At 40.9% G+C, this 13,971-nt stretch overlaps 1 protein-coding gene across 1 annotated transcript in view; it reads right to left on the bottom strand.

The window, feature by feature from the left end:
• The window catches only part of chchd3a (coiled-coil-helix-coiled-coil-helix domain containing 3a), a 230,540-nt gene that overhangs the window by 84,279 nt on the left and 132,290 nt on the right, over positions 1-13,971 (bottom strand). Inside the window, exon 5 of the mRNA XM_079552199.1 lies at positions 7,741-7,824. Within this exon, the coding sequence (XP_079408325.1) occupies positions 7,741-7,824 (84 nt within the window). The remainder of the gene's footprint in view (positions 1-7,740; positions 7,825-13,971) is intronic.

Here is a 13,971-nt window from a genome sequence, read left to right as displayed (position 1 = left end):
AGAGACAGAGCAGCGCAGCGTCTTTACTTTGATATTACGGCTAACACATCATGTCTTCTGGCAGGCTACTTAAACTAGCGTGTATATTAGTCACATTCGTGATTTAATTTACAGCACAATCCTTGCAAAGTTTGAAGGTTTAGATCAGTGCTTGTTTCTGACAGGAGGGGGCGTGGCATCACGATGGACGATGATATCGTACATCGGAACAACCCTAATGACAGCACTCTCATATGACTCATTGTGACACTCTCGAGACTACAGCTCTGTCGATATGGGTTTTTCTAAGGCCGATGCTCATTTTTGGGGACTTTTATTGGCCTTGATATTTTTGTCCGATTTTTCCAAATGTCTGATCTATGATCCTGTAAAAAAAAACTAATACTTTGCCCCTCCAGCAGTGGCCGATTTTACTTTAGGTGACTCAATCATTGTCCCAGCTTTGATTAGTGGCTGCTAGCATTAGCATACTGTTGCTGGCTGCAGCATTTTGCGCCGCGATCAAAAGTACAATTGCGGAGGTTAAAGGAACCGTTTTTACACACTGGGATATGTCCCTACTTGAGCTTAGACGAGTTGATGCGTACCTGTCTGGTCTTTGTGCGTGCGCTCAGTCACGCAAAAGACCAAAGGTGTTGTTCTCTCCCAGCATATTCCTATAGCTCCAAAGGGGTGAAGTTAGAAGCGACCAAGCTCTTCCGTGCACACAAAGACCAGACAGGTGCATATCAACCCGTCTAAGCTCAGGTAACAACATACCACAGTATGGAAAAACGGTGGCCTGTTACTTTAAAACTAACTCAGCATTTGGATTCTCCAGATTCTGTGTTTCAAATTTACATATAGCATGTCCATATTTACTGAGGCCTTAGTGAAACATATTTAAAGAGGGGGTATTCTGCTTTTTTCAGTCCCATAGCACCAGTCTATATCACTCTACAATGATGACCAAACCTTCTGTTGGTCTGTAAATGCAGTAAATTAGAATAACTGCCTTGCATAAAATTGCTCTCTCAAAATGGCTGTAGTGAATGTCTTGAAATAGGCCTCTGTCTCTTTAAGAACCTCTGAGCCTTTAGACACGCCACACGCTGTCTGTGGCATCAGTGGGGAGGGGGTTCTGCTGAGGAGTAGTGGTTGGTTACTCGGCTGGTGACGAAAGCTCATAGGCGTCTCCAGGAGGTGGGGGCGTTCCTAGGAGGACTCAGGCAAACCTATCCCTAAAATGGCCGCCATCAGAGTTTTTACAGATTACTCAAAAATACGTGAATGTGCCAAGGCAAGACTTCAGGCATGTGTTTAATGAGGGAATGACATAATAACATGATGGAAAGGTTGAAAAAGTCAATTTTGCATAACACCCCCCCTTTAACAAACTTTTTGCTAACCAATTTTCATTGCGATGTTTCTCTGTTCCCCTGAGGCCGAGGGAGTCGTGGGGGGACTTGTTTTAAAGCCCTGACTTTGCCAAAAAGTCTCTATCCCTTTCGCAGAGATATCAGCTTTTATCGGCACTAGATCGGCCGATAGCTGATATTGTACAATACCCAAATATCGACCTCTACTCGAGACACTCCAGGACTTGCTCTCCTTGGCTCTCCTCTCTCTCTCTCTCTCTCTCTCTGGGATTTGAAGGTGATCTGTTGACACTTTGATTTTATGTAATGGACATTGACCAGAGCCGTGTTCGGACAGATGACCAGCGCTTTGAATCAATGAACCAGTGAACCAGTGCTTTGATCACTTACGATCGCACCATTGTGCACAAACTGTATAGAATTACTGTATAACGGTGAAATACATCTAACAAAACTGTGAACATGTAAACTTCTGCTTAATGCATGCAAGAAAAAACACAATCTTAGTTCTTTATGTGGTTTTAGGTGCTAATTACTACATTTTCATTGGATATGTCACTTCTACTGTAAATGAATATCATCACATTACTTGTACTTTGTCCAGCCTCTCTGGTTCATAATCATGAATCATTTGTGGCATTTTTAGTGAGTGAACCGTATTGATAAAGCATTGGATTTTTTGAACAATTACAGTCGTTTACTTGATAGGCTTCCCTCGAGCTGACAGACATGGCTGCTGATGATTTTGCCCTCTCCGACCACCTATTACTCATTCACACGACTTTCAGATCCAGCCATAGATACTGTGACGAGCTCAAGGGGCAAAGCCTCACACCATCGCAGCCACCTCACCTGGCAGGATGAATCCATTACTCAGGCACAGAAACAAATCACTGGGGCAGAGTCTTAATGGTTTGGGTTTTTGGGACTTTGGTCTTCAGCTGGTGCTTCGTCAATTAGCCTTCGACACCGATGGGATCGACGATGGAACCGGCCCCGAAGCCACTTCCACTGTCTCTTGGATCTTCTCCAGTCAGCTCTGCACTCCCTCATATTTGTTGACTGAATTACACCATTGTTCTCCCGGCGTAATCTTGAAGCTGTTTTGAAATATTCACACTCGGCTTCTTGTAAGTGGATCGTCTCACTAAGGGCTGTCAACGGTGAGTGTCCTGGGAAACCTCTGGAGCCAACTTCAATCTTCCCAGCCCTTCGGGGAACTGGTTATTCCAGGAGACCTTTCTGACAGTTACTTTTGACCAGCTCATAATGCCTATGATCTCTGGGAATTTAAGCGCTCTTCTGAGACCCACTCTTGTGTCCTAATCCTAATCCTCTGCTGTTGCAACAATTTCTGTGGACATAAAGCATTTTCCTCTGGCTAGAGGAAACTTTTGACTTAAAGGGATACTTCAGGATTTTTGACATAGGGCCTCATTTCCTAGTTATCCAGAGTGTTGCTGATTTCTGGAGACATTTTTTTGTGTAATTCATGCAGTTCTTATATTTGAAAAGTTACGTGGTGCTAGGCTTGTGCTTGGCTAGCACATTTCTATGGTATCAGCTAGCCTGCATTAAACAGTCTTAGGCAAATCACTTATAACACCAGACTAACCATATAAGTGCCTGTGTCGATAGAATAATTTTTGGAATATAACTGACCTGCATCACATGAATGATGCATTTTGAGGGACTATTTTCTAGCAGATCACTCCGCCACTGCGTAGCTTATACAACCACGAAGCTGATGCTGCTCAAATATGAGGTATCTTAAATGCAAAATGGTTAAAATGATTCTATCGACACAGACATTTATATGGTTAATCTGGTGTCATAAGTGATTTGCCTCAGGTGCTCTGTGGAGCGGGTCAGACCGTTTTTAATGCAGGCTAGCTGATACCATAGAAATGCACTAGCCTTGCATTAGCCTAGCGCCACGAAACTCTTCAAATATAAGAACTGCTTGACTTACAAAAAAATATATCTCCAGTAATCAGCAACACTCTGGATAACTAGGAAATGAGGCCCTATGTCAAAAATCCTGAAATATCCCTTTAAGTCTTAGCCTTTACTTCTTTCTTTCCTTCTCCATTTGCTCGGCCATTGAGCCAACTGTCGGCGTCTCCAGCTCCTGTCCTCACAGTTCACATGGGGAGGCTCAGTCAGTCGTGGGGAACACTTCATCGAGGCTTCTTCCTAACGCGTCTGGCTATCTCGCTGCTTTATGGCTAATCTGGCTTCTTACTCTGTTGCGTGTCCCTCTTTCTGCACTATGCTTTGCTGCTCGTGACAACTTGTTCTCGTAATGCAAACCAAGTCCCAGCATCCCCTCATTTTCTGTTCCCACAGCATCACCGGTATTACAGGCGCTCTTTTTCTCTCTCAATGCTTGGTAGCAGCCCATTCGAGACCTGCTGTCTGCCCGTTGGACAGCATCATCGTCTTCATCCCGCAGGGCCAGAGTCAGCCAGTGTTAACTTTGACAACATATTTTAATTTAGTTTTAGTCTTAGTCTTTTGACTAAAATGCAAATTAATTTTAGTCTAGTTTTAGTAGACTAAAATTGCAAGTAAATTTAGTCGACTAAATTTAAGACGAATTTCGTCGACTTTGCATTGATAATATTCATGATAATCATATTTAATGTTGTTCCTCTGCTTCAAGGAGCTGCTCCACATGATAAAGCTCAGAGCTGATCCTTTGGCAGTGATTGTAAATGATCTGAGGCTCTTTCAGACGCTCAATAGAAGTTTGGATGATTTTAGTCTCTCCTTTTCATTTTTATTTAGTCTTATTTTAGTCGACTAAAATATCTGGACATTTTAGTCATAGTTTTAGTCTCATGAACAACTTTTAAGTTAGTCTTAGTCCAATTTTAGTCGTCAAAAATAACACTTTGACTAAAATTAAGACAAAATATTTTAGTAAATTAAAGGAATACTGAGATATGTTTTTACCTAGCCTTAGCCAAGTTAATATATCCCCGTCTGGTCTTTGTCCGTGCGCTCTGTCACGCAAACGGAGCACATACGCAGCCTCTCCCACATGTCATATAGCTCCAAAAAAGCTCATGATAGAAGCTACCAAGCTCTTCCACGTGTTCCCTATTTAAATAAAGTTACGTGAAGTGTTTTCATGCGAAGTATATTTACACAGAAATGTAGCATGTCGATTTTATAAGCCGATAAAAGGGGTACTATATTGTGAGGCGTAATGATACAGGAGCACAACGTCCGCGCAGTAACTCCTAAAGACTCCCCCGCTCACTTCCGTCAATAGAAGCTGCGTGACTTGTACAGAGCCTTTTACAACGAGCAGAAAATATATTTTGGGAAAGTGCTCTCGCATTCCTACCTCATGGTAGAGCTCCTGAGTCCTGTGTCGTCGTCCGGGGTGAGTTGGAAATCTGTGAAACATTACTGCACTATATACTTTCTGCTTGTTATCACAGCCCGGCACGATGCACGTAAAAGGCATTGTTCACAAGTTATCGACGCTTCTTCAACTGTTCTCTGCAGCTCTACAAGTCACGCAGCTTCTATTGACGGAAGTGAGCGGGGGAAGTCTTTAGGAGTTACTGCGCGGACGCTGTGCTCCTGTATCATTACGCCTCACAATATAGTACCCCTTTTTATCTGCTTATAAAATCGACATGTTACATTTCTGTGTAAATATACTTCGCATGAAAACACTTCACGTAACTTTATTTAAATAGGGAACACGTGGAAGAGCTTGGTAGCTTTTATCGTGAGCTTTTTTGGAGCTATATGACATGTGGGAGAGGCTGCGTATGTGCTCCGTTTGCGTGACAGAGCGCACGGACAAAGACCAGACGGGTATATATTAACTCGGCTAAGGTTAGGTAAGAACATATCTCAGTATATAAAAACGGTGGCCTATTCCTTTAACACTGGAGCGAGCTGAACCTTTGCACTTATCAACCACAGATGTTAGTGGAAGTTAGAACTAATATTTTCATAATTTGTTACTGATACTTATGTAATAAATTCATAAACATATGACATTGTTTAAGATTCCCCTCATGGACAAGAAAAAGGTGATGGTATTTTGGCTTTTCTCCATTGGCAGCCACAGTGACAGCTTGACAAATACTATGTACATGATCCCGACCACTGTTTAAACTCCATGCAGTCCCCTGAGGAGAATTAAACCCTCTCAGCGTGGAGATCATTTTTGGCCACATTAAACAGGGCCATTGGATCTTTTCTCCGAAACACACTTACGATTTGAGAGCAGCGTGAGGCCAATTCTCTTTCAACACATTTTAACAGGGTTTCCGACCCCGGTCCCCGGTGCATAACGAGCGCCTCTCACTGGGACCAGCGGGAGGACTTCTATGAAGAGGGCTGGCCCATGTTCTCCTCCGCGGGACACCGGTTTGACAAGGAGAGCGGGGTCGGGTCATACTCGGGGACAGGAGAAGGCATGACAGGAGGTGCAGCCTTTATCCTTAAGGCTGAGGAATAGAGGTCAGAGAGTAGAGAGCTCAGGCAATTACAGGGCCTATATCCTGGAGGAACAGGAGCAAAGGTGGTGGATAGAATTTTGTCTTGGCTTCAAATTAAGGCACTCTAAGTGAATAGGGAAAATGTTAAAACTTAAAGATATCAATTTGAAACTCTTGCTGTTTATTACTGACATAAATATGAGATAAAAATATACTGCAAGTTTTCAGTCATCTTATGTTTTATGATAAGTCCTTTTATGCCCAAAATGTGCAGTCTTTTCAGCGACGAAATCTAAATAACGGATTGAGACATATGAGTTACAAAGACTTTTTCAGAGGGGATTTTGGATATCTTGTTCAGCTTTAAAATAAACTGTTTTTAGTGGAAAAACCTGTAAAAATTTAAATTTCGCTATTTGAAATTCAAAACTCAATAAATCAGGTTAGGAATTAGATATTAAAAAATCTTCTGTTCAGTCCCAGGCTGGAGAGTTTGGAGTCTATCGGTGCTACTGACGTTGAGATGTTGTTGCCACAACGTGAGAAAAATGCATTTTGAGAAAATGGCCCTTGAAATGAAGATTTCTTATGGAATTCTTTGGAGAAATATTGAATGGTTGTTGCTAGATCGTCGGCTCGGGAGGGACGGTCTGCTGTGAAAACGTGACATTCCATGACACAAAGGTTAGGACCAGGGATATGATTAGGGCTGCAACCAACGATTATTTTGTAATCGACTCTTTTTACGATTAATCGATTAGTCACTTGGCTGTGAATGGTGTAGGAAAATGTTATTTCTTCTATTTTTTTATCACATGAAGCTAAAGTGGATCCGCTTGAGGACGTGTTGATGGAGGAAACGTAAAGTAAATGTTTGTTGGAGGCTCTTGGTGCTAATTCTGCTTCTGATTGGCTGAGACACAAACAGATATTCATGAAATTTACAATGTACAAAGTGAACTACATACACTTGTTATAGTATAAAAACAAAGTAGGTTTTCATCAAAAATACTACATTTTCATGTAATTTTTGCTCTATTTGAGTCTGTGTGAACCAGAAAACGATTAATCCATTACTAAAATAGTTGTCGACTATTTCAATAATCGATTAGTCGTCGATTAATCGATTAGTTGTTTCAGCCCTAGATATGATTAACCTTAAAGTTAGGATTAGGTTTTTTTGTATTTTTCAAGAAACTAACTCATAGATTTATACAAAATCTCAACAGACCGTCCCTCCCGAGCCGACGATCTAGCAACAACCGTATTGAATCAGTGCAATGTTTAAACATGTTGTGATGATTTGGTATATTTTTTGTTTCCGGATGAAAGCTTATTCTATGTTCAGAGTCCTGTAGTGTTCTTAAAGGGACTATACAGAGTTTACAAATGTTGAAATTATGTATTTTCCTCCCCCTACATGTTCCAGCCATGTCCTAATGTTTAGAATGAGCCCAGACCTGTTCACCACAGCTGCCTCTAAAATCCTGCACTGTCTGAAAGTTGTTACTTCAGGTCCAAGGTCATGCACGAGCTTAATATAGAAGCTGCAGTTACACGTATGACCTGAGGTGGCAGTAGTGAGCATAAAAAATGGCCAACTTGCATCTATCCCTTTGAAAATCTTGTGCCCAGAAAATGCCCAGTGAACAATTTCTGCAAATAAAATAACACTAGTATAACAAACTGAGGCACAGTTCAAGGGATTTTGTCAAGAAAGAGGAAAACATTCTGGGTTTTCTAACACCGAGGAAATAACTGTCTTGAAAACGAGAATCCTCCTCACTGTCATCAGGGGAAAAAAAGTCTGTGGATCGTTTGGTTTTGGATCAAACAGAAAGCGAATTTCCCCCAAACTAAACTATAGCATTTGTAAAAAAGCAAAATCACGGAGAAACAGGTGCGTCTCTTACCCTCTCTTCGAGCCGGGCCACCTGGTCTCTGTAGAAAGAGTCCCGTCTTTGAAGATCCGCCTCTATGGCTTCCAGCTGCTTGGCCTGAACGTGCGACAAAGCAAAGAAGAAAAAAAAAACATCACTGAATTAACTCTATGAAGCCGTCCCTTTTTAATAACTCATTAAGGAAATCGACAAATGTAATGAACGGCCTTGAAGGGGGAACTAAACGCACATGAATGGAAGCGTAAAGGACACAAATGCAAACACGAGTCTTCTGTTTGGATCTCATCAAACTAAATGAGAACCGCGAGATGAATCGGGACTGTATGGTTGGTAATGAAGGCGTGTTTAATTTACGGCGGCATAAGGGCAATGACAAAATAATTAAAGCCGGGGTAACAGATTTATGTTCTTGCCGTAGAGCAAAATTCACATTTCATAGAGTATATTGGACAATTTTATCCATCGCAAACAGTGTCTGAATCACCATAACTGGCACTGTTTCTTGTCTACTGAAGCTGAATCAAAACCAGGGGATGATTATATGAAGTATCAGGCTGAGCAGGAGGAATTGTGAGGGCTAGAATGTGAAGGGCTTGGTAATGGGCATGAAAAGTGCTTTATAAACATATAAGTAAAATATAATAAAGAGTTGGGGTTGAAGGTAACAGCTTAATTTAATGATAAGTCTGTAAATATCTCAGTCATCTTGGCGTGTTGCATTGTAAAGTGATTTTTTTTTTGTGTTTTTGAATTGATGTCATTTCCTCATTTCCTAGTTATCCAGAGTGTTGCTAATTTCTGGAGATATTTTTTTGTAATTTATGCAGTTCTTCTGTTTGGAGAGTTACGGGTTTCTATGTTATCAGCTAGCCTGCATTAAAAACAGTCTGACCCACAGAGCACCTGAGGCAAATCACTTATAACACCAGACTAACCACATAAATGTCTGTGTCCATAGAGTAATTTTAACCATTTTGCATTTAAAATACCTTATATTTGAGCAGCATCAGCTTCGTGGTTGTATAAGCTACGCGGCGGCGGAGTGATCTGCTAGAAAACAGTCCCTCAACATGCGATCATTCATGTGACGCAGGTCAGTTATATTCCAAACATTATTATTATTATATCGACATTTACATGGTTAGTCTGGTGTTGTAAGTGATTTGCCTCAGGTGCTCTGTGGAGCGGGTCACACTGTTTTTAATGCAGGCTAGCTGATACCATAGAAATGCGCTAGCCTTGCATTAGCCTAGCGCCACGAAACTCTTCAAATATAAAAACAGCTTGAATTACAAAAAAATATCTCCAGAAATCAGCAACACTCTGGAAAACTAGGAAATGAGGCCCTATGTCAAAAATCCCGAAATATCCCTTTAAATACCAGAAACTGGCACAGAGAATGGTTCATTAATTAAGCTTTTTGAAGATGAACAGGTGAAACATCTGCAACTAAAACTAGAATGTATTAAAAAAAAATCTGTCACTCTGATTTAAAGCATCTGTAAATTAAACTTAAAAAAAAACATTTTCCCCGTTACTCAAAAATGCTTTAAAGTGGACATGTCATGCATATAAGCTTTATTATTTGAAAATATGTCTAAATAGCAACAATGAAATGCAGACGAAAAGGCAGGTGAAGGAATGATATAAATAATTATTTCCAAAAAATGTTTTTGGGTTTGAGCAATGACGTGATTGTAAATCAGGAAGTACAGAACGAGGCGCTGACACCGCAGAAGAAGAAACAGCTAAATTTAACAGCTTTGTCCGAGGATTAACTCCAAACTGCTTGAATGTTGTGGAATATTACTCTAGGTCTGTCTTTGACCAGGGAACAACGTTATGGCTTAAACCTCAAGAAAGTACATTTTAGCATGATAATGTCCACTTTAACAAATGCTGAATTATGACTATATTTTACTACCAGATAGATGGAGAGATGTGGTTCAACAGATTAAATAAACAGACAGTGCTTACCATGAAGCTACTGTTAGCTGCTGTCATGCTGTATGCTAACGCTAGCTACAATCAGGATTTTTTTTAGCTTCTACTGGTCAGTCTGCTGTGAAAAAACATCCATATGGACCCGATTTTGACTTGACTTTATATGAATGTGATGAATATGTTTATATTCCTCCAGAAAACGGCTAAAGAGTGAAAAATCTTGATTCCCAAAACATACTTCCTTCCCCCTCAGCGAGGCCACGCCCCCTTGCCGTCTGTATCTACGCTTGAGTACATAGGTTCATATGGATGTGATTTGTGTATGTCTGTCGTCACTTTTCATGTTTTTCCCCCTTTCTTCTTGAACAAATAATCCACTATCTTGTGTAGAAGATACTAGCAGGCGACTATAAATCTGCTTATCTCTACTGTCTTCCCCTCAGTGGTGACCTTCAGTAAACAAACTGGAGATACAGATACGAACACCACACTAAACAGAAGTGTTGTGTAAAACATACAGGGAGCTACTATGTGGTGATTCATATTGTATTACCAGTACGAAATCTCTGCACTGCCCATTATGAAATCTTAAATATATATTTTTGTATTTTGTAAACATAATCTGTCAGTGCCACTGATACGTGTTGGTTCTCAAGCCCATCCTCCTCTATCAACATCAGGTCCTAATTCGTGCTCGTGCAGTTTAGATTAGCTGGATTCTGGAGGTTCCAGAGCAGGGGTCGGCAAGTTTGTGTCATGGTGGGCCGATTTTATTCATTTCCAAAGCACCTTTGTTCTGCAAATATAAGTTTTGCTGGGAAATGTGAAAATATTGACTGTATTTTTCACATTTTAGAGCCCTTTTTACGTATTTGGTCTCTGATTTATGAATAAATGTTTCTTCAAAATTCCCTTGGGGGCCAAAGGTTGCATGCTGAAGGGCCGATTTTGGCCCCCGAGCCTGACGTTGCCTCCCCCTGTCTTAGAGTTTGAAAAATGGCATTGCAAGTTAAAGGGATATTTCAGGATTTTTGACATAAGGCCTCATTTCCTAGCTACCCAGAGTGTTGTTAATTTCTGGAGATATTTTTTAATTCATGCAGTCCTTATATTTGAAGAGTTCAGTGATGCTAGGCTAGTGCTAGGCTAGTGCATGTCTATGGTAACTAGTAGCCTGCATTAAAAACCTCTTCAAAATCATGGGGTCGTCCTCCAAACGTTGCCATATCTGATTTGTATAAAGCTCCTTTGTGAATTCCATGTGTAGTAATGCCGGTGTAACGTCGAGATGCACTGACAGTTACAACGCGCATGTGGACATGTCTTTGTCTCTTATTAAAAACGAGTTAACAGCTGGTAAAGTTTGTCTTGCATAATATTACGTAACTAAAGAGCATTCGACTCTTTCCTCAGCAACTTTTATGACATTTAAACGGTCATGCTTTCTGATTATTGACAAAACTTGTACTTTTTTTGGTTTTTAAAGCCTATATTTTCAACAGACCGATATTTAAAGGCAAATTGTTTTAGCAGCTACGTCATTTACTAATTACATGTAGAATAGACTGCCTAATTCGACAGAAAAATTGATGAAATCATGTTATTTGCTAAAAAAGCGGAACTCGATGGCTGAATGTAAAACGACTCGATAGTTCTGCACAGGCGCAGCAACGAGAAGTAGTGCAGCTCGACAAGCCGTCTGATTCGACTGTACACCGGCTCCAGGTAAACAATCTACTGTAGATCCGGTAAGCTAGCAGATCACTCCGCCGCTGCATGGCTCATAACCAGGAAGCTGATGATGTTCAAATATTAATTATTTTAAATGCAAAATGGTTATATTTCAATATTTCACAAATTACTCAGTCAACACAGACAAATATGGGTTAGTCTGGTGTTTTTAAGTGCCTCAGGTGCTCTGTGCTTGGGTCTGACTGTTTTTAATGCAGGCTATAGTTACCATAGACATGCACTAGCCTAGCACTAGGCTAGCACCGCTAAACTCTTCAAATATAAGGACTAAACGAATTAAAAACTAAATAAATCTCCAGAAATCAACAACACTCTGGATAACTAGGAAATGAGGCCCTGTGTGAAAAATCCTGAAATATCCTTTTAAACCTTATATTGTCAAAATACTGCGGTTACATTGTGTACTGTTTACCAGTAAGAGCCCTCACTACATACTTTCCATCTTTATGAATAGGTTTTTTTTGTGTGTGTTTTTGGGGGAGGCATTTTAACATCTGCCGAATGAAAAGCAAAAACATTCACTCTGGAGCTGCACCGAAGTATGAAAAAACAAATAAATCCATCATTTTTTAAGCCTTTGATAACAAGTCCTCTGTAACAAGCTCAAATTGCCATCTTTTCCCGCATTTACAAGGCAATCTAGGCAGGAGCACCGTGTAAAAAAAAAAAAAGAAATCTCAAGCAGTCGAAGGGAAATGTATGATGTCGGGGAAAATGAAATGGGAGAGACACACTTGACTCCTATCAAGTGTAAAAAGGCGCACGCACTCGAGAAAGGAAATCAGACCGTCTAAACTTACCTTGCATCTCATCTCCTGAAAGGGGGGGAGCCATTGGAGGAAAACGAGAGAGAAAGAAGAGTGTTAGGAGCCGCGGATTCAAGCATGAACTTTTTAAAATTGCATCGGGAAAAGGTTTAGTATTCGGAGGCCGTGGGTGAGAGGCTGAAACACTCTTGGATATATGCGCACACTTCATCTCCAAACGCACACAGCCCTAACAATAATATCCATGCATATAGTCTGATGGATAGACAGATGGACTAGTCGCTCGCACAGGAGTTTAATCTAAAATGCCTCCGTGTAGCCATATGCTAGAGCTGGGCCTGGAAGCACTTTTTTTTTTTTTTTTTTTTAAAGCCAAGAGTCAGTGTGAAGTAAATCTAACATCGGAAATAAGTTGCCCGTCCAATCTCGGCGCGCTGATAACCATCTGTGGATACTGCGGAGGCTCGGCTGCATGCTCTGTGCATTGTGATGAGCGGTGTCGCCATAGACGTGTCCTTGTGCGAGCGGAGGAGGAGGAACTTTCAAAGTCAAGAGAGGCTTCAGCGCTCGAGCGGGAACGGAGATTACAATTACCAGCTAGTGCGGCTCGACCGACGTATGAGGGTCGGCTGAACGGAGAATATAGAGTGAGTGAAAGGTGAGTTCTGCCCTGTTTAAAGCACATACAGAGGATCAGAAGGTTAGAGTCTGAGCAGGGGCGGGCTGGCCGTATGTGCATTCTGGAAGAGCACAGAAGGGCCACTGGCTCCAGGGCCACCGGTCTGGCCCCTCACTTCACCTTACCCTTTACCCCCGGGCGTGACCGAGCATCACCCAAATCTAAAAGCTTAACCTCTTAACTCCCGCCTGAACCGAGAGGATCTTTGTCCTCACGTCATCAGATTCGTCATCATTTTTTTGTTGGATATTCAACACATTTTTGTAACTTTTTTGTCATTTTTTCGTCCAATTTTTTTTAATCAGATTTTTGTCCTATTTTTGTCATTTTTTTGTCATTTTTTTGGTCAAATTATTATCAATTTTTTGTCTTTTTTTGTCACATTTTTGTACATTTTTTGGTCATTTTTTTGTCAAGTTTCAAGTTTAATGGTTTTGTATAGCCCAATATCACAACAGAAGTCGCCTCACAGCTGCACCAAACATCAAGGCAATAAAACAGAGCAATAAATATGACAATTAAAAGCTCAGGTGAATCCAGGCAAATATAATGTCCAATAGGAGGTAGCGACGAGTGGCGTGGGCGTCCCCCGTCCTTAGACTCTCCAGCACGGCAAGGAAAAACTCAAAAACCCGGCAGGAGAAAAGAGAAACCTCGGGGAGAACCACAGAAGGAGAGATCCACTCCCATGGACGGACAGGCTATAGAGACCCAGGGCCGAAGGATCCCTCAGCAGACGGGCCAAGATCACAGACCGTCCAGTCCTCACATTTTCAGTCACATTTTTGTAATTTTTTCGTCAATTCTTTATCACATTTTTGTAATTTTTATGCCATTTAAAATTTTTGTCTTTTTTTCGTCCATTTTTCGTCAATTTCTTGTGACATTTTTGTCACTTTTTCATCAATGTTTTCTCACTTTTTTGTCACATTTCCATCATTGTTTTTGTCTCAGTTTTGTCGCTATTTTCACAGCTTTTTCCTGAAGCTTTTGGACTGGGGTAAAGCCAAACCGGAGAAAATGTGCTCGCTTCAGGTGGGAGTTAAGGGGTTAAAAAAACAAAAATGTGCCGGAAAAGCAAGAAAAAAGTGACAAAAAAAC

This window comes from Gobius niger (assembly GCF_951799975.1).
Source record: "Gobius niger genome assembly, chromosome: 2".
In the NCBI taxonomy this organism is placed as follows: domain Eukaryota; kingdom Metazoa; phylum Chordata; class Actinopteri; order Gobiiformes; family Gobiidae; genus Gobius; species Gobius niger.
The sequence above is the reverse complement of the archived record's forward strand: the minus strand, read 5'-3'. Positions and strand labels throughout refer to the sequence as shown.